Source organism: Durio zibethinus, chromosome 4, assembly GCF_047325235.1.
Source record: "Durio zibethinus cultivar Kanyao isolate XHJ-2024 chromosome 4, ASM4732523v1, whole genome shotgun sequence".
In the NCBI taxonomy this organism is placed as follows: Eukaryota; Viridiplantae; Streptophyta; class Magnoliopsida; order Malvales; family Malvaceae; genus Durio; species Durio zibethinus.
In genome coordinates, this window is record NC_143165.1 from 6,109,842 (window position 1) to 6,130,138 (window position 20,297).

The following is a 20,297-nucleotide window of genomic DNA, read 5'->3' on the forward strand; positions in this document are numbered from 1 at the left end:
CGGTGGTGTGAGTATTCAAAGTTGTTAGGACTATTTTCTCATGAATTTGGATTCCAAGATAATTAACTTTTTTTATTTGTCTTTTCCTTCGTGACATTTTAATTTAATAATTTAATAATTTATATTATATAAAATATTAAAATTTATATATTTATATTATATTTTACATAAAAATTATATATCATAATTCGTATCGAAACGAAAATATAAAATATATATTTTTAATTTTATTAAACTTAAATATAATTATTATTAAAATTTTAAATTATAACACTTTTGTATTTTATATTTATATTATATTTATATCGTATTTAAGATTATCAAATCTAATTACATTCTTTGAGGGTTTGTAGTATAATCTACGGATATAAAGGGAAAACCATTGTCCCAATAATTGTCCCAAAAGACAAAAATTTAACCCCAAATGATAAGGTACTCGTGGGTCTCTTGATGTATGCTTGGTTTACCATATGATATTCTTTGTCTGTTCTAAAAGGCCAATGGCTACTTGAAATTTGGCTAATATGATGGAAAATAGAACGTGAGACAATGAGGGTGGTGTCATTGGCCATTAGGTATAATAGTTTCTTGATTTGAATGAATAGATCCGACAATTCTATATTTATCTTTTATAAAATATTAATAATTTATGTATTTATATCTTATTTTATATAAAAATTATGTATCATAACTTATGTTAACACGAAAATACAAAATATATTTTTTATTTTATTAAATCTATAAATGATTTTTGCTAAAATTTTTAACTTATGCCACATTATTTTTTTTTTCATATTATTTTCGTGTTATATCATTGTATCATGCTTTAGATTATTAGTTTAATTTAAGTCCTATACTTTGTCACATAACACTCTTTGGCAAAAAAAATGAAGGATATTTTGGACATGGAAATTACTTTGGTTAATTAGATTATGCTGTCACCTTGTTTGGGTTCTCCTACATGCACACATAGCATAGGAATCTGCCTTGGTTAATTTCCTTTTGCTAAATGATGGTAGGAAAATTTGGTGCTGGACAAAAAGCATAACTATTTCTCCATCACCTTCAATTTTGCTCACTCTATATCATCAATTTCTTCGAGAAATTATTCACCATATGATGGATTTCCTTCTTTAGGTCTTTTTCCAACCAATAGACATAGAAGGATATCTATATTTCTTTTCTTTTTTTCATGGTAATTACTCTAGTTATTTTATTATCTTTAGAGTTAATTATGTGAAAAGTTCATTAAAATGGGGGCATCTGAATATAAAAAAATTATAGATGATTAGATTTGAATATTAAAATTGTGGGATGTTGTCTCGTGTTTACATAAATCGACTGAATCAAATTTTGAACATGAATTACACTCGCAAAGAAGAAATTTGCCATTTATTAATTGTTTATATATGTCTAGTGCTCGTATTTTACAATGGAGATTAACAATTTCATCTCTCTCATATGTTTCTTGGAGAAACTGTAGACAAGATTGTAACATTGCCACTGCCTTTTGTATCTCTCTGAACCAAGGTTGAACACAAACCACCAACAATTCACGATTCAAAAGCGAGTTTTCCTGATTGGTTTCCTTTAGGGAATGCAGTGATTATTGTGTAACAGATGAAGAAATTTGAAAGTTAGAGCTTTGCTAGTAGTCCTCCCATGAGAATGGCTCCTCAGCACATATTTGCCATGTTGAAGAATATGAGTAAAACCCATCTCTTCGATCCCTGGCATCAATCATGAGATCAGGGAGATCAAAGAAGGTGTCATCGTTATCGATAGAAGGTGATGAACTTGATGATTCTTGTGAAACAGGAAGTTCTTCAATGTTGCATCCCCCTGTCTTGAGAAAAGTTGAGGCAGCTGCTTGAGAAGCAGCGGCTTGGATATCCTTGGGAGTGGTACTGGCAGGGCGTGGGAGTTGCTTTGCAAGTTCAGGGAAGTTAAGGTAAGCGGAGTGGCCTTTAATGGCCAATGCAGCTACATCATGGGCTCGAGCAGCCATTTCAGCTGTAGGGTATGTTCCAAGCCATATCCTTGATTTCTTCCTTGGTTCTCTGATTTCAGACACCCATTTGCCCCAGCTTCGCTTACGTACTCCACGGTATGTCTGATGCTTGCCATCATCATCATCACTAGTCCTGTGCCTCTCATTTTCCAAGTGATCTCCAGCTTTCTTTGACCCTTTAGGAGCCACACCATTGTTTGAAGTTTTCTTGCTTTGATGGGAACCCAAAAACGAGAATGTGGCGGAGGAAGTGGCGGCGGTGGAGACCACGGAAGAAGAGGTAAGCAAGTTGTTATGGTGAGCATCATTCTCAATGTTGATATCTCTTTCCATGACTGATAGAAGCCTAGTTGTAAGTGAAGAAAGAATTTTGAGTGATTGGCATATGATATAACATGGTGGTCTAGAGCAATTCTTGGTTGAGTTCCTAAGGTTAGAATACTTTATTTATAAGAAGCAAGTTCGAATCTCGTTGTCGTCTTATAAACGATCTGTAAATATAACATAAATTTTTTTTAAGTTTCCGATTTATTTTATTAAAATTTTTTCGATAAAAAAAAAACATAATGATGTAGAACAAAACTTACATAAAATTTTTTAAATGAAATTTATAAAATTTTTTCTTAAAAATGATTTAATAAAAACTTTAATAAAAATTATAAACTGATAAATTAATAAAATTCAATATAAAAATCAATAATATGTAAGAAAAAAAAATTAATATAAAATATTATTTATAATTTCAATATGATCAATACTTATATAATGATAAAAATTCTGTCAAAATATTTACTAAAAATGTCTATATAAAAATATATATAAATTTTTTCAATTTTTTTTCAAATGTTGCACACTTAATCTTTATAATGAGATCTTTCAATCTATCAATTTTGATTTTGATTTTAATTTTGATTTAATCATTTTCAGTAAAAAATTTCACAAACTTCACCTAATAAACTTTATCTAAATCTTTTCTAACGATGCAAGGGCTTATATGTTAAGCTAATTTGTTACACATAGGCAAATTGAATGATAATCTTAAGGTTTTGGCTAAGGGTAATAACGGTTTAGATCGGATTTGATTTAGTTTTTTCAGATATTACATAACATTATAAAAATTTAAAATATGATTTGAATCCAAACTGAACATTCTTTGATTTGAATCGAATCAAATCGAATTAAATTTTATCAATTCCGTTCGATTTGATTTATCGATTTTTAATTTTTAATTTTTTTAATTTTTAGATATTATTTTAATATAAAATTTTAATATATTTAAGTAGATTTTCACACAATTATTAATTTTATTTTATAAAAATTTAAAAAATATATAAAAACTAAGAAAAATATATAATTCCATTCGATTTGGTTCAATTTTTTTATTTTTTACTTTTTAATTCGAAATCTGATTCGTACCTAATATATACATTTAATATCTAAACTTAATCTGAACAAAAAAAAATAATCTAATCCGAACTGAATACTACGATTTTAAATCAATTTTCGAATTTCTCTTTTTTTTTTCACCCCTAGTTTTGCTCTGTTCTAATGCAAATTTTCTACTATAGTGAATTTCAAGGCTTAGGTATTTCTATACCTAATGTATTTTAATAATAATAAATTTCTCATTTTCCATTTTTCATAGGCAAAACTTGAATCATTTTGGTCTTTTAACTAATTTGGTTTAGTTTTTTCGGATATTGCATAACATTATAAAAATTTAAAAGCCGATCCGAATCCAAATCGAACCTTCTTTGATTTGAATCAAATCGAACCGAACTGAATTTTACCAATTTCGTTCGGTTCGATTTATCGATTTTTAATTTTTATATATTATTTTAATATAAAATTTTAACATATTTAAGTAGATTTTCATACAAAATTACTATTTTTATTTTATAAAAATTTAAAATATATATAAAAACAAAGAAAAATATATAATTTCGTTCGATTTGGTTCAATTTTTTTTTTCACTTTTTGATCCGAAATCGGATTCGTATCTAATATATACATTCAATATCCAAACTTGATTTGAATCGAATAAAAAAAATTAATCTGATCCGAACTGAATACTATGATTTTGAATCAATTTTCGGATTTCTTGTTTTTTTTTTCACCCCTAGTTTTGGTCTGTTCTAATGCGAATTTTCTACTATAGTGAATTTCAAGGCTTGGGTATTTTTATACCTAATGTATTTAATAATAATCAATTTCCCATTTTCCATAAGCAAAACTTGAATCATTTTGGTCTTTTAATTGATTTGGTTTAGTTTTTTCGGATATTATATAACATTATAAAAATTTAAAATTCGATATGAATCTAAATCGAACTGAACTGAATTTTATCGATTCTGTTCGGTTCGATTTATCAATTTTTAATTTTTAAATATTATTTTTTTAATAAAAATTTAAAATATGTATAAAAACTAAGAAAAATATATAATTTTGTTCGATTTAGTTTAATTTTTTTTTATTTTTCACTGTTTGATCCAAAATTTGATTCGTACTTAATATATATATTTAATATCTAAACTTGATCTGAATCGAATAAAAAAAATTAATCCGTTTTGAACTGAATACTACGATTTCGAATCAATTTTTGAATTTCTCTTTTTTTTTTCACCTCTAGTTTTGGTCTATTCTAATGCAAATTTGTTACTATAGTTAATTTCAAGGCTTGGGTATTTTTATACCTAATGTGTTTAATAGTAATCAATTTCCCATTTTCCATAGGCAAAACTTGAATCGTTTTGGTCTTTTAATTATCTTTGGTAGGCCAAATTAGGGGTGTAAATGATACATTAATACTCGTAAACTATTCGGGTTCGATTCGAATAAAACCTGAATTTGATTCGATTATTATCGAGTCGAACTCGAGTTCGAATAATTCGACTTATCGATCGAATCGAGCTTGAGTATTCTTATAATCGGCTCAAGTAGCTCGCGAGCCTAATCGAGCTTTTATATTTAAATTTTTTTATTATTTTAATTAATAAAATATCTCGAATACAAGTTCAAGCTTCAGCACAAATAATCAAACTCTTGTTGAATATAAGAATCGAGTTTATTTTAACATATTAATCGAGTTTAATCGAGCGAATTCGAGTAACTCGATTTCAATCACAAATCGAATTCGAGTTAAAAAAATAAAATTCGATCAAGTTTGAGCCTCGAATTGGGAGCCGAGCTCGAGCTGTATCGAGTTGGATGCCAAGCTCGAACTGTATCGACTCAACTCGATTCGATTACACCCTTAAGTCAAATGATACTCTCATTGAAAACATTTACAGTACTATACTTCACATGAAAGTTGTCTCAGGGCCTTCAAAGACATAAAAGCCTTCGATTTTCACAGATATATGCATTTTTTTTCTTTTTCTCTTTTTTTTTCTTTTATTAGATCAAATAATTTAAAAAATATATAATAATACAATAAAAATAATACAAAATTATATATAATTTTAATAAAAATAAAAAAAATTATATTTAATATATTAATACAAATTATAATACAATAATTTTATATTTTATACATATTATACATAAAATAAATAACTATAAATACTAATTTAAGAAAATTAATATACCCACACATGAACAAAGTATCTTAGTCTAGATTAGCTCATTGATATGTCAACTTCAATTTGACCCGACTGTATCTTATACCTGACTTGTCATAAAATTTTATAATTTTATCTCGCAAAAGATATCATAAATTAAAAGTAATATAAATATTTATATCTTAAGATCGAATTTAGTATACACCAAAAATATAAGATTTATGGTTCGTTTTTAAAATCACGACATCCTCTTCTATTTAAATGAGAATTTATTATTTTTGATGATATATTGTTAATATTTTAAAATCGATTTGAATTCTTAATATTACGATTTACATCAACTTATAAAGTTTCATTTAGATTCATTGAATTTCATAATTTTATCTTTAAAAAAAATTTCACAAATTAAAAATAACGTGAATTATTGATGTGAGATGACATCGAGTTTGTTTCATTGAACACCACACGTTAAAAATCTGAAGGACCAATGGATCGAAATCTTACCAAGTTGAATGGACCTACACAAAAATATATGCTTACAAGCATTTTAAAAACAGATTGTCAGATTGCTTTCAAAGCAGCCATGGAAAGTGAACCTGTGGGTTCTATTTATAAAGGAAGACAATATCTGATGCAAACCGTGCACAAGTTTTTGTTTTTCTATAATCTTCAAAACCAACACTCAAAGTAAACATATCAGTGACATATTGGTTTTGATTATTATTATTATTACTAAAATCTACTAATCATCATTTGAAGAAGGTTTCAAGGGAGGATATGACAAAAGCAAGAATGGAGATATACTTTTCTAAAAGCTATTCATCATGTTGATGTAATTCTTAGTCTGATAGGAATGGAGTTCAAGCATGTCAGATCCATTATAAAAAATGAAGGTTAAAAGATGTCGAAATATATGATAATTTAAAATATGATATGAATACGATATTAAAAAAAAAACACTAAAATAATAAGGTTTAAAATTTTAATAATAATGATATATGAATTTAATAAAATCAAATAAATATGTTTCATATTTTTATGTCGATACGAATTGTAACACATAATTGTTATATAAAATATGATATAAATATATAAATTTAAATATTTTATATCATACGAATACATGAATGATCAGATCTATAAAAAATAATTAAGATCGGATTTACACTTTGAAGTAGGATATCTATGACATTCAAAAAATTAAAAATTAAAAAAAAAAAATTATTTTATCAATAAAATTGATAAATACATCGATGGGGTTCTTATATATGTTACAAGTTGGATACCTCTGAAAAAGATCTACATCGGCCATTAAAAGTTATATTTCGAAACATACTTCAGCATTTAAATCAATCAAGTTTACGAAGAAAAAAAAAAAAAAGAGAATGGAACACAGAGAATAAAGAGAAGGTAAAGAGTTTTTGTGAAAGAAGCAATTTCTCCCACCTTATCATATGAGAGGGGCCTAGAAGAATGATGAAAATTCTGATATGTTGCCCTAATTAAGGGCACATGACCATCATTGAAAGGACTTTACAGACCTTTTGAGATCCTTCTATAATTGTTTTGAGGATCAGTCCCAGAGCTTTGCCCCATCAAACTAACTTCATCAGTCACTCGTGCAATGCCTGCATGCTTTCAGAGTTTTCCTAATTCCCAACATTCTAATCTGAGTGACTGTTTTTCTTATCTCATTGCTTCATCCATTTATAAAATTTTATTATTTTTTATTTTGTTATAATAAAATTTTATCATTTTAAAATGTTATTTTTTTTTATAATAAAAAGTTATAAAAACTGTAAAATTAATGTAATTCTAAAATTAAAAATGAATTATTATAAATCTGGTGTATTCAATAGTATTATAAATGAATTATTATAAATAGTATTTTAACTTGGAAGTATCTTGGGATACTATAGAATGAAGAGTACAAACAATAATTCAATATCGCTCATTATATCTCTTATTTTTATCATTTTAAATAAATTTATTTACACAAAATTTATCGAATTTATAAGAAATTATCTTCTCATTACCTTTCAATAGATTCGAACTCAAATAACAAAGAGAAAAACAAACTTTTTTTATTATTTGAGCCAATTATCCGTCAATAAAATTCACATTTTTTAATATACTATATCAAACACCTAACATTTGGGTCATTCCATATCTAGCCATCCACAAAATTTTAACCTAACTCAATGTTTTATTCTCCATTTCCTTCAATTACCCATACTCTCCTCAATTTCATGTTTCCTTCAACCTGAGTTATATGGTGAGGACTTCATGAATTTCACTTAAATAAAGTAATTTTAGACATGATACGACAATAATAAAATATATATGAAAGTAATATAATTTAAAATTTTAATAAAAATCATATATGAGTTTAACAAAAATTTTAAAAAAATATTTTGTATTTATATATCGATATGAACTGTAACATAATAATTTTTACATATTACATATATTTAATACGAAACAGATGTAATATAAATATATAAATATTCGTATATAATGTACTTGACTTGAACTATAAATTAATATAATTAGTGCTTTCCTCTTGAATCAAAAAGGAAAAAGTTGGCTGGAATTGAAGTCTAAAGGCAGCCTAAATGATTGCTAGAGAAAGAGTAAAACAACAAAAAAAAAAGTGTTTTTGTTGTTAAATTTTAGTGGTGAAAAAATCTGGTTGCTTATTCTAATTCTGCAAATTCAAAAACTATATGAACAAATTGGTATTTTTGATACAAGATTGGCTTAAATAATGTTCCATTACATTCAAATAAAAGGACAATTTATGCCACAATAATTATCAGAGATCAGATAAGTTCATGCCCAACATTAATTGTCTAATCCAAACCACCCTAAATTGGTTTGCATAATTGATATTAACTACATCAGCTAGTCAAGTCTGATCAAGTTAAGGGCCAAAGAGCATTAATGCTATAGCTGTGATTGCTAATGGGAATATTTCAACAATAAGTTTCTCTCTTTTTCGGTGACGGATTCAAGATTTTTTTCACGAATGTCCACTTATAATTAATAAAAATATAAAAAAAAGGCCACCCATAAAATTGTTTAATTTTATCAACGAAAAGAAAGTCTAAAAAAATTTTGAGTGTCCAAGAAAATTTTTTTTTCCAATTTTTAAGGGTGTCTATTGGTACCCGACTTCCCATTTGAATCCGTCTCTGCTCTTCTTTTGCTATGATCTTCAGAAGTTTTTTTTCTTCTTCTTGGGAGCTTGATGGAAACGAAATTGATTATCCTGTGCAACATAAATTATTTGATAAATCTTTCTTTCCAATTGAAAAGCATGGGAAATATCGACATGAACAAGCAAAGCTGAACCTAAAACGATATCCAATGGTGCATATAGTCTAAGAGATGGACTAAAAAAAGAGTCTTCAAATAAGAGTGACCAAACTTTTTTATGGAAATAGATTCTTGTTTGCAATATATTGCAGTAATTTGGTTAATGATAAGAGAGATTTATTCTGGGTAATAAGATTTTTTTATTACGACCATAGTTCGAATTCGAGACCCTTAACTCGAGAGCTAATTCCTGTATCACTGAACTAACGGTTCATTGGTAATAACCCTGCGGGAAGTTTGTTTTTAAAGGCAGTTGGCTCATCATTTTTCACCATCAGCATGATCTCTTTACTTGTCATTTTCCCTTGCTATTCTCTTTCTCTTATAAACTAACTTTTAATCATTCGCAAGAATTGATCAAAGTAAAACTTCAACTTCTTTAATTCATACAACAATATATCATCATTTTAACATTTTTTATAAGACTAATCATGTATTTAATTTCTCCTCATTCTCAACAGTTTCTCTTTTTTCCTCCCTTTTTTTTCGCGGATAAAAGGTTTTTGGATTTCATTTAATACATCCCCTCTTTGAATGGGTTCAAACAGTTTTATTTATGTCGAGTCTAATGAATTTATGAGAAATTACCTTCCCACAACCTTTCAACGGATTCAAATCTATGCAATGAACACTTAAGCCAACCGTCCGTTGGTTTGCTCCCCTTATTTTCAACTTCTACTTTACATAATTGTACAAGCAAGTGTAGAGGCTAGCATCTGAGAATTAATTCTCATCAACTAAAGTATCATAAAACATGAATAGATTAGACAATTAATGGTATGTTGTAACATTCGATAACAAGCTGGAATAGCTTAGTTGGTTAGAGCGTATGGCTGTTAACCATAAGGTCTTCTAGTGTAGTTTTCATTTTGATTTCTGTCTTTTCCTTTTGGGTTAATTGGCCAAATTCCTAAGGAAACATTGGAAACCTAATTCTCGTCATGCATAGTGTCAACATAGGTGACACTGAGCTGAAGATTGGTTGGCCCATCGTGCTGTTAATGCAACTATAGAGCAACCTCTTTCATTATCAAACCAACCAAGGCTTAACAATTCAAAGAAGCATGCATTCCAAGCAACCAAATTGCATCTAAAAGACTAAAACTTTGTACTAGTTTAATATCAAATATAGCATCTGAACATATAGATTAATAGTTGAACAAATGACTTTCCCCTCTTAGCCTAGTGGTTAAGAGACGGGTTGAAAGTCATGTAGACGTGGGTTCGACCCCGTCATCCCCCCTCCCCCTTGTAAGGACACTAGCCCTCCTTTGCAACCAAAAAAAAAAAAAAGTTGAACAAACTGTGATAAAATAACATAAAATGATGGGGATGAAGTTAAAGACAAAAAATGCTAATTTAATATGTCAATTGATCTTCAGTCGGTATGTTATTGGAGTTAGCACTTGAAGTAGTATGTTTGAAGAAATTTATGCGCATAATATTTTTTTTAGCCATGTAATATAAGGTAGATTAGTTAAAAAAAAATGCTAACATAACCACAAAGATAATAACTTCCCAGAAACATGGTATCAAGCTGCTAGAGAAAGAATTATATGAAATTGTTATTTCATGTAAGCACATATCACTTTCATTTAAATTATATCATATAATCACATTATTAAAAAAAATCAACAATTTATTATACATCCTTCTAATAATTGAATGGTGAATATTAATAGATTCATGCATATAATGTGTAATAAATGATTGATTTTTTAAAAAAATATGATTACCTAACGTCCTTTAAATGAAAAAAACATATGTTACACGGAGTAACTGTTTCATGCAATCCTTTCTCCAATCTGCTATATTCACTGAGAAAAAACATTGAATGCTGTTACTTCTTATTGTTGGGCACACTGCACTTTTGGCATTGACGGCTCATTATCATGAAAAAACCGAAGGGAGTCGTTATCATGAATGATACATTGGTCGTCGAAGCTCAAATTATTGTAATTTATATGACTAAGTTTCTCCATTATTGTCTTGCCACATATGTATGCCATTGTGAACTTAGATTTATCTGTCAATTTGCCAGCTTATTACATCTTAACATAATGAATAACAAGACAGCTCTTGCTTACCTAGCTTTAATTTACCAAGCTGTTCTTGAATGCAATTATCAGAGGCGAAGCCAGGTATCGGAAGAAGGGTGAATAGATAATAAGTTTAACGGGACACGAAGATCAAATAAGTTTCATGGGAAAAAGTAAAATATATATAAGGGCGTTAAAATTTTTTGGGGGGCCAATGACCATACCTGCCCCTAAATATGCTCCATCAACTATACATGCGAAGAGAGACTGCTCAAACTTGAATTAGCATGAAATTATTGTGTTTTTATTCAATTGATTTATCTTTGCAAGTTTTATACTTTAGTAATTACTCTTTGATAGTGGGACTATCTTACACTAATGCATGATTTTTTTATACAAAAGAACATGATACAACGTAGATATAAGAAAAAAGATTATAAATGGTAAGATTTAAATCTCATTTTTTAAAAATAATTATATGAATTAATTGATGAATTAAACTTCAAGTTCGACACCAATGCATGATTCATCAACAATCAAATTATCACCATAAAATATATTCTAAATTAAGTAATTTATTATCAGCGTCAAATCGCCTTCGGCCAATTACTTAAAAAGGAAAGATACTAACCATATGATTGTATACAATCAAATTCAATCATATGAAATGTGCATTTGACTTCTAATCATATGAAATGGAACTTGGGAGAGGGTCCATGCAACATGAATCTTTGCCTTAGTGGAAGCGTCGTGCCCACTCGAAAACACCCTCTTCAATAATATCTTTCCATTTGAAGCCAACGTTACCGAACCATCGCAATGCTCTTCACTTGTTGCTGTTATAAATACCCTCACTCACTCCTCTCATTGTTCTCACGTACGCTGCCTCCATATTAAGTTTCTATCCATTCATGGATGCACCATACTGGTCTAGGTCTTTTGCAGAAACCACGCCTGGAGGTTGGACTGGTAAAAAAGTTGTCAAGCCACCATCCAATGGAAATTATTACGTGACTGATCAACCAAATGCAATAATGGTTCGAACCAAACAACTGAATCCTTATGCTAAGGAGTGGTCTCCGAAGGTCAATGGCGCTCCTGAGGAAGATCGATGCTTGTTCATAACATTCTCCAATGGACACCCTATATCAGAGCACCAAATTGCCAGATTCTTTATCAGGTAAGCATATGTGAGCATTTATGAAACTAATAATCATCATCATGATCTATTTTCTAAAATTCCCATGTCCCAAACTATGAAAAATGAATGATATGTTGGGTGTGGAATGTGGCAGCAAATATGGGGATTGCTTGGAGAGAATATACGTGCATTGGCCACAGCCGAAGAGTTATGGAGAGATTGTGACACCACAGTTTGGGAAGGTTGTTTTCAAGGCATCTTATATTCCAATGGCGGTAACCCATTGCGGAAAAAAGCATACCAAGTTCATGATTGGTGGCAGGCCGCTCTGGTGCAAGAAGTTTGAATCCAACAAAACAAATGCCTCTAGGAGGAACTAGATAATTTCCATAAATAAAAAAATTAGGAAATAGATTTTTTTTTATCTAATTGTTAAAACTAAAAATTTGGCATTCTAACGACAGATCACACAACTCTTGGCGAGATCTTTTTATTTTATTATTGTATGATTGGATTTTTTTGTCTCTGGATTAAGCAATTTGCATTTTGATTTAAATTTGTGTTCTTGTAATTTTGTTTCTTGTAAATTTGTCCTAGGGTTTGCTTTCTACCAAGTTTCTCAGCCTCAAAATGAGGATGATGGGCTGCCTCTGCCATGGCCTGTATATATACATATAGACGTACATACAAACATACATATATATATATATATATATATATATATATATTGCTCCATCCTAAAAGGTCATTGTCATGGATGGATGTATCTGTTTTGTTTGCTATAACAATGGGGGTTGAGAAAATGAAAGTGATGAACGAAGCCTATGTTTTCATTAGATAATGATGTGATCCAAACAGATCTTTTCAATGGATCCTACAGCCCCAAAGATCAATTTCTTTCCTTGCACCAGATCTGCCATTTCTCACTGGTTCAAGAAATGGCTGCCCGACAGGCCCACTGCCATGTTCGGGCACATCCATCTTTGCAAAAGTTCTAGGAAATGAAAATCCAGAACTTAGGTGCAAGGTAAGAAATAAACATTATCAAGACTAGTAATTTTGGGTTTTGATAAGAGATTTCTTCCGGGGCGGAACTAGGAGTAATGATATGTTGTAAGATTTGGATTCGAGTCCAAACAACTCCAACCTTCATCCCCAATATAAAGAAAAAAACAGGTATTACTACGTTGGACTGTAAGATTATGAACATGTATCATAAATAGCTTCTCAACAGTTGCGAATCCTCTTTTGGCAACAATAAGAAAATCTACATGTACAATGCAAGATAAATTTGTTGGCTTTTAGAACAACTGACTGAATCACAATATTACAAGTACATTCATTGAGCAGCATGTACACTGAAAGAAACAAGGAATTGCCGAATGATGAAAAATAGCTAGCATCAGTCCATTGAATGCAGAATCATTTGCAGCCTCTTCTGAAACAATTGCCACAGTAACAGCACCATTCTAATAATTGGTCACCTGTTCGCAAATCTCCTTAGTACCACATTTTTCATCTGTCTGGACCGTTCGGATAATAGGTGGTTGATCACCGCCATGTTGCAATACTAAGGTTTTAAGTTTTGATGTCCCGAGTCTCAAAAGCTTTTCATTTCTTCATTCCACCTCTATTTTTACTCTCAGGAACCCAAAGAAACTTTAAAAGCTCCAGCTTTTGCAGGTCAGTTAGCTAAACTAAAAGTACAAGTACATGATATCTTCATACATAAACAAGCTTAGATATGTAAATTCGTATGTAAATAAACGTGTACGTATGGGTTAAGGTAAGGGATTACCTGGTAAATGGCAGCAAAAGAAAGCTTCTTTGTTTCTCCTCTGTTTTTCTCTGTTAATCAGACAACAAAAGAAAGGAGCGTTTAAGGAATAGCCATTGTGCACCATGAAATTTCATATTTTGCAAGAGAAAGCCTCTTTTTTTTTTTTTTTTCCTCTCATATATAGTAGCCTTAGCAACCCTTCATGATTATATCAAGATTTGAGATTTATAGAGTTTCCAAATATATAAAAAACCTCCAATTGTGAATGCTAAGGCTACCATATATGCTTTTACCATTCACTGCATATGCTATAATTCAGCAATTATTTATATACTATATATGCCTTCTCAAAATCAAAGAATGTTGACATGCATGCGTCTTTAATCGAAACAATTTATGTACATAAAGTAATGTGGTTAACCAAAAAAAGTGTCAAATATAAAGATGATTAGTTCTTCCGACGATCTAATTGGCATGATAAACATGTAATACTAGTCGCACATCACATAACCAAAAGAAGTGTCAAAATGTCAAATATAAAGATGATTAGTTCTTCCGATGATCTAATTGGCATGATAAACATGTAATACTAGTCGCACATCACATTGCTAGAGTCATTTGTATGACAGAGATAAGACTCTAGTAGGAGAACTTAGTTTTTCTAGTTTGACTAGCATACGCATATTGATGCAGTCATAATGGCAATGAAAAGAAAATTCAACAGCCAAACCTAAAATTAATTCCTTCATAGTCTCTCTAATTGCAATATTTCTAATAATAAGCAATACAAATACTTCAGTAAAACTGAAGCTTGTCGTGAGGTGACCGAGAGCAGTTTTTTTCTTCAGAGGGAAAACACACAAACACTCACACATATAAAGCATGGAGGTCAATCACAGTAGTTTAACCCAACTCTATAGGCTCTAACGCTGATATTTTCCATGAAATTACATCCTATTCAGTCATTCACATCTTGCCATTGAAAATAACACAGACAAATCCCTAATACACTTCAAACAGGAAAGGAAAACTGGGAAAAACTACTTAGGTAAATTAAATCCGATATTTTCATAAGACTATGAGCCTGATTATTTCACTTGCTGGCTTCCATACATCTGTGCATAAACAGTTGCTGCTGCATCTATTCACTCAAACACTTCCAACTTGGGGAGATAAACAAGCAAACTAATTAATCCAATAGAGATTGGCAGTTTTCTTAAATATATTCAATAGTGATAAACTGACCGCTGTTACTTTTGACAAATGCAATTTCCAAAGCAAGAATTAACTAAGTGATAAAGATGTAACTCAATCACACAATGCACAGCTTCTGACACGTAAGTCCTGCTGATCAATCAAATGTCTTCTAGAAATAATGATGATACATCTAGCTCACAATCTCCTCAAACAAGAAAGATGCACAAAACAAAACTTTTTGATTCATTTAACAGTTGAACTTCATCTCAAACCAATCAAGAGCTGGTGAACTAACCTATTTTCATCTCAGAGTTTGCTTTCCAATAGGATGTAAGAATGTAAAGATACAATGCATGCAAGCCACTTATAAGGGTGTCTTCCAACCCATTTGGCTTGAATGGTCAGTGATGCGTGTTTGTCACGCACGCTATCTAGAGATAGAATAAAAAGAACGTATAAAACTACTTACTTTCATTAAATAATGAGACATTCCTATATAAATTGAAGCCGGTAAACTACCATCTTTGCTTGAACAAGTGTAAATTTAAGAAGCGACAAAGAACATATAGATTCCATAGTTGCAAATCAATCATATAATTACGTCCCAACCATATATGGATTCCTTAAATTATATTCTCATCCAGCACTTTGCATTGCCTGTTAAAATACGGACATCTTACCATAACGGACAGTAGCAACTACTAAAGCCGTTAATTACTAACACGTGATCAGAACTACTCAACCTGTTAATTACTAACACGTGCTCATGTCTACTTAATCCATCTATACTACCATGTGCATAACTACTTAATCCGTTAATTACAGACACGTTTCTTAAATCAATCAACTGGAAGTAAACTGACTACTTTTTATCCGACTCATGCATATTAGAAAGAACAAAAGAAGAAAGAAAAACAAGCACATCAAACAGAAGTATACATCCCAAACTTTCTGGATCAATAAACAGTTGTTATGCTCTTATATCAAAACCAGTTCCATGAACAACTAACAAGTACCGATAACCTAAGGACCAAAGATCACCTGAAAAACAATGTCCTCTTACATAAACCGAAACGGTTAAAACCCTATTTATTAAACTGATAAGTCAAAGTTACAATCTGTGACTACTCATAAAAAAATTTTTAATGTAACTGTATCCCGCCATCCGTCTAACCTTGTCACGGATTCGACAAAAAAGGCACGAAAACAACATAAATTTATTACCCTTTCTTCTCTAAGAGCTTATTCTACAGCTGCAAAAAAAGTTTAGCAGTCATTCATGTTTAGCAGCTCTCCCATCTAATCCTGCAATCACCAAAATCAAACCTTTACTCAAAACCACTTGAACAAGTACTTAAAAAGATTACGCTTTTGGAAAGGCAAAGCATCAGACCTTTATAGGAGCCGCCGGGACTGTGTAGTAATCAGGCGTTATCGAAGCTAACCACAACCCTGGATACAGACGCTGTAAAAGATTCACAAAGGATTAGAAAAAACCCAAATATCTAGAGATGGGATAATGAAGGAATTCAAAACCTTACATCGAGTTCTGTCTGAACATGCTTGGCTCGCTTCTTTGGCTTTCTAGAGGCCCTTGACCCAGTCATGGCATAGATATCATCATAAATTTCTTCTGTAGTAAGCGAAATCGAGAGCTTCTGGTTCTTCTCCTTCTTCTCAGCCGCCTTCGACTCGGTCACATTCCTGGACCGGGACGATTCCGGCCTATGCGTTTTGTTCTCGTCCGCCGAGGTCCCGATCTTCAGTGCGCCGCCGTTTTGATTCGGCGGCTTAGAAATTGGCTTCCTAGGCCTCAGATTCCACGTCTTGGGAACCAATCCGTCAACGAATTCATCATCCAAGTTCTCATCTCCTGTATCCGCAACCTCATCAACAAACCTGTGATTGTTCCATCGAAGACGTATACAGATCTTCGACTTACCGTTCGATGGATCAACCGAAACATCAGAACCATTGATGACCTTCTTCTCCGGTTGTTCAGCCCTATGATCAGGTGAAGAACTTGAAGAAGCTCCGTTCTTTGGATGATTATCGGACTCAGAATCAGAACCGCCGCGCTGAGGAGATTTGTGGGAGGAATTGGAGTGTCTCCGAAGGCGGTGGTGGTGGTTGTGGGTGTGGTTCATCCCCCATTTAAGGCCACGCAATGGAAAGTTATGCAGAGGTTGAGATTTCAAAGTCGGAGAAGAAGACATGGGGCTTGCAGTTCTGCTCTCGTTTCAGTTGTTTCTTGTTTCTGGGATTGAATGATTACACTATTGATGGATAAAAACAGAGAAAAAACAAAACCCAAACCCAAACAAGGGTGGTTGTTTTGTGGGTCAAAGGAGGATTTGACTAAAGGACAGCTGACAGAGAGGAATCTTAAGCCATGAAAGTGATGAAAGACAAAAGTGAAGAGAGAAAAGCAGCGAAGAGGAGCTGTTATATTATGATACTCACTGAACTCAAATGGAAGGGAACAAAGGTTTTCTAGAGATTCTATTTCCAACTCATTTTTTGTTATTCAATTTTTTTTTTGTCAAAATTATTTTTAAATCAAATTATTTCATTATTCTTTTTCTTTATTTTTTAACATATTTTCACTTTTAATTTTTCAAATTTATAAATTATATAGAATTTTTAATTTTATATTATATAAGTTAATCGTTTGTATATATATTGACTTCCTCATTTTGAATATTTGATTGAAAATGTCATGTTACATTTGCTGAATGTAGTTTATAGGAGAGAAAACTCAGTTTTGATAGAGTTTTTTTTCAAAAAAAAAAAAAATCATATTTTGAGAAAAAAAAAAAAGCAAGAGTTAAGATTTGAACGTCGAAAATTTTTAATGATATTTTTTAAAATTAGTTGTATGATCCAAATGAATAATTCAATACTTTATCAATAAATTATACAAAAAATTTTTATAAAATAACTTAGGTTTTTTTCTATTATTATCTATACAAAAAGAGTTTCACTCCTAATCTATATTTTTTACCCTAATCTTTGAATTTAAATCTTTAAATTAGGAGTTTTAAGTTTAGCATAAAATCATTTTCTTGTGTTTTGATAGATATAAAATAAAAAAGATAAAAGTATTAATTGCTTCTATTTGAATAAACGGTAAAATTAATTTTGATTAAATTAAAAATAATAATAACGATAAAATTAATTATTATAATTATGAGATTAGATATTATAATAATAAGATTAAAATTAATAATGAGATATATATTTGGATATAAACATAACAGTGACGATGAGATAAAATATAATACAATAAAATTATTATTATAGACATTAGATTAAAATTGATATATAATAAATTTTATAATATATTTGTATTTATAAAGTTAACAAATAATTGAAAATTAATATTATTATTTTTATATCAAAATAATAATTATTTTTAATTTAAAATAAATTTTTAAAAAATAAAATTATTTCTTGAGAATGTAGTCTTTTTATCCTCATTATGTCCGTTAATCATTCACTGTGGCTGTTAGTCAAAATTGTGTGCTTATGTTTGCCCAAAAAAGATTTAATGAAATACTTATGTCGTATTAATATAAAATTTTTTTATTTAAATCATATTATATAATTATATTATTAAAAAATTTTATTTATTTATTTCTTTATTAAAATTAATAGTTATTATTTAATTATCATATAGATACATAATAAATAATTAACTCTTTTCAATAATATGATTATATAACATAATTTAAATAGAAAGAATATATATCGACATAAAGTAATTATTTTATATACTTCATAAGGGTGTTTATAATTCAGTTTTAATTGAATTAATTGATCAAATTTATTTAATTCATTTAATCGATCGGTCATCGAATTAATTTCAATCGGTTATCGAAAATAATTTTTAAAAAAATTTGATTTTAAATTAATTCGGTTCAAAAATCGAATGAATCGAAATATTGTAAAAAATATATATAACTAAAAATATATGAATTTGTTAATTTCATTTCAAGTTATTAGAGTTTTTAATTTAATATTTTGATATTTGAATATTTTTATTGGATAATTTTATTTAACTTATTTCATATATGAGAAAATAAGAATGTAAAATATAATTTAACTTAATGTATTTTATTATTTAGTTAATTAAAAAATTAACAAAATAAATTAAATTAATTTTAGTCAGTTAATTTTTAAAATTAAAAATTCAATTTGGTTAATTAAAATAAAATAACATAATTTAGTTTATTTGATTTTAGATAATTCAGTTTAAAATTAATTAAACTGATCAAATAAACACTCCTAACAATTCTTTTTCATGTTCGTGTAAAATTTAATAGTGTTATTTGTTGCTCGAATTCTTAATTTCAAGAATTAGATTTTAATATATGAAAATCTCAATTACAAAATAATTTTTTTGACTCTAACTATAAGCATTTTAATTAAAAGATTAAATAATAGTACATCCTATAAAAATGATTAGTTTAATTCTAATTCAAGATTTGAAAAATAAAAATTTTAATATTATTACAGCCAAAAATGTTCTAATAAAACTATAAATAGTACTAACAATAAAATAAATTGCTATTAAAAAATGCATATCAAAGATCCATAAGAAAAAAAAAAAAAGGAAAATGATGGAAAATAAGAAAAAAATGTTCATTTGAAAAAAAAAAAAGGAAATAACAAAGAGGATTACCAATTTTAGCATTCAGTTATTGGATAGGAGGATCAAAGATACCCAAAATCATAGCTATCTGCCATACAAAATCAAGCATGTCATGCAAATTAAAATTGGAAAGAATCCTGAAAAAAGAAACAAAAGGAAATAGCCATATTTTCCCCACAAATACTAAAAAAAGAAAATAACTTGTTACCTATTAAGGGTATTATTCCCTTTTATAGGCAAACATATGTACTAACCGCATGAAACCCTAGGAACACGAATGAGTAATGAATGGAGTGATAAAATATTTTTCGATCTCATTTTTATATTTTTTATATTATATTTATTTTTATATTTTATATTTAACAGATATTTTAAAAATATTTTTATTTTCATTTTTACAGATATTTAGTAGGCAAGTGTAACTTTCATATCCATAATTTTTTAAAGCAATAAAAATCAAAATGTATTTTTTAAAATTTTTAATGCTTATCTTACATATTTATGTAATTTTTTATATAAATATATTAATATATTTTA

At 29.3% G+C, this 20,297-nt stretch overlaps 2 protein-coding genes and 1 pseudogene across 4 annotated transcripts; 1 reads left to right on the plus strand and 2 right to left on the minus strand.

Moving 5' to 3' along the window:
- Nucleotides 1-1,372: 1,372 nt before the first annotated feature.
- On the minus strand, nucleotides 1,373-2,462 carry LOC111288301 (ethylene-responsive transcription factor ERF038 pseudogene; annotated as a pseudogene). The gene has a single exon (XR_016341433.1). The product of XR_016341433.1 is annotated as an ethylene-responsive transcription factor ERF038 pseudogene (transcript).
- Nucleotides 2,463-11,791: 9,329 nt separating this feature from the next.
- Nucleotides 11,792-12,509, plus strand: LOC149519066 (uncharacterized). The gene is made up of 2 exons (XM_089758912.1): nucleotides 11,792-12,168; nucleotides 12,284-12,509. The coding sequence occupies exons 1-2, from the start codon at nucleotides 11,900-11,902 to the stop codon at nucleotides 12,507-12,509; spliced, it is 495 nt and encodes a 164-aa protein (XP_089615038.1). The 5' UTR covers nucleotides 11,792-11,899.
- An 807-nt stretch (nucleotides 12,510-13,316) lies between these two features.
- On the minus strand, nucleotides 13,317-17,570 carry LOC111288452 (uncharacterized). 2 transcript variants are annotated; one of them, XM_022879351.2, is made up of 5 exons: nucleotides 17,049-17,570; nucleotides 16,648-16,979; nucleotides 16,500-16,571; nucleotides 16,331-16,411; nucleotides 13,317-13,977 (listed from the first exon to the last, which is right to left on the minus strand). In XM_022879351.2, exons 1-4 carry the CDS (start codon nucleotides 17,320-17,322, stop codon nucleotides 16,406-16,408), a joined length of 684 nt encoding a protein of 227 aa, XP_022735086.2. In that variant the 5' UTR covers nucleotides 17,323-17,570; the 3' UTR covers nucleotides 13,317-13,977; nucleotides 16,331-16,405. The 2 variants fall into 2 exon arrangements, with proteins under 2 accessions (XP_022735086.2, XP_022735081.2); XM_022879346.2 differs by having other exon boundaries at nucleotides 16,648-17,570.
- Between the last annotated feature and the right edge of the window lie 2,727 nt (nucleotides 17,571-20,297).

Excerpts from the sequence above, each read along its gene's own strand:
- LOC111288452 (XM_022879346.2), bottom strand. The coding sequence starts at position 17,322 with ATGTCTTCTTCTCCGACTTTGAAATCTCAACCTCTGCATAACTTTCCA. Across the intron at positions 16,572-16,647 it reads ATGTTCAGACAGAACTCGAT|CGTCTGTATCCAGGGTTGTG; the intron begins GTAAGGTTTTGA and ends AATCTTTTACAG.
- LOC149519066 (XM_089758912.1), top strand. The coding sequence starts at position 11,900 with ATGGATGCACCATACTGGTCTAGGTCTTTTGCAGAAACCACGCCTGGA. Across the intron at positions 12,169-12,283 it reads ATTGCCAGATTCTTTATCAG|CAAATATGGGGATTGCTTGG; the intron begins GTAAGCATATGT and ends GGAATGTGGCAG.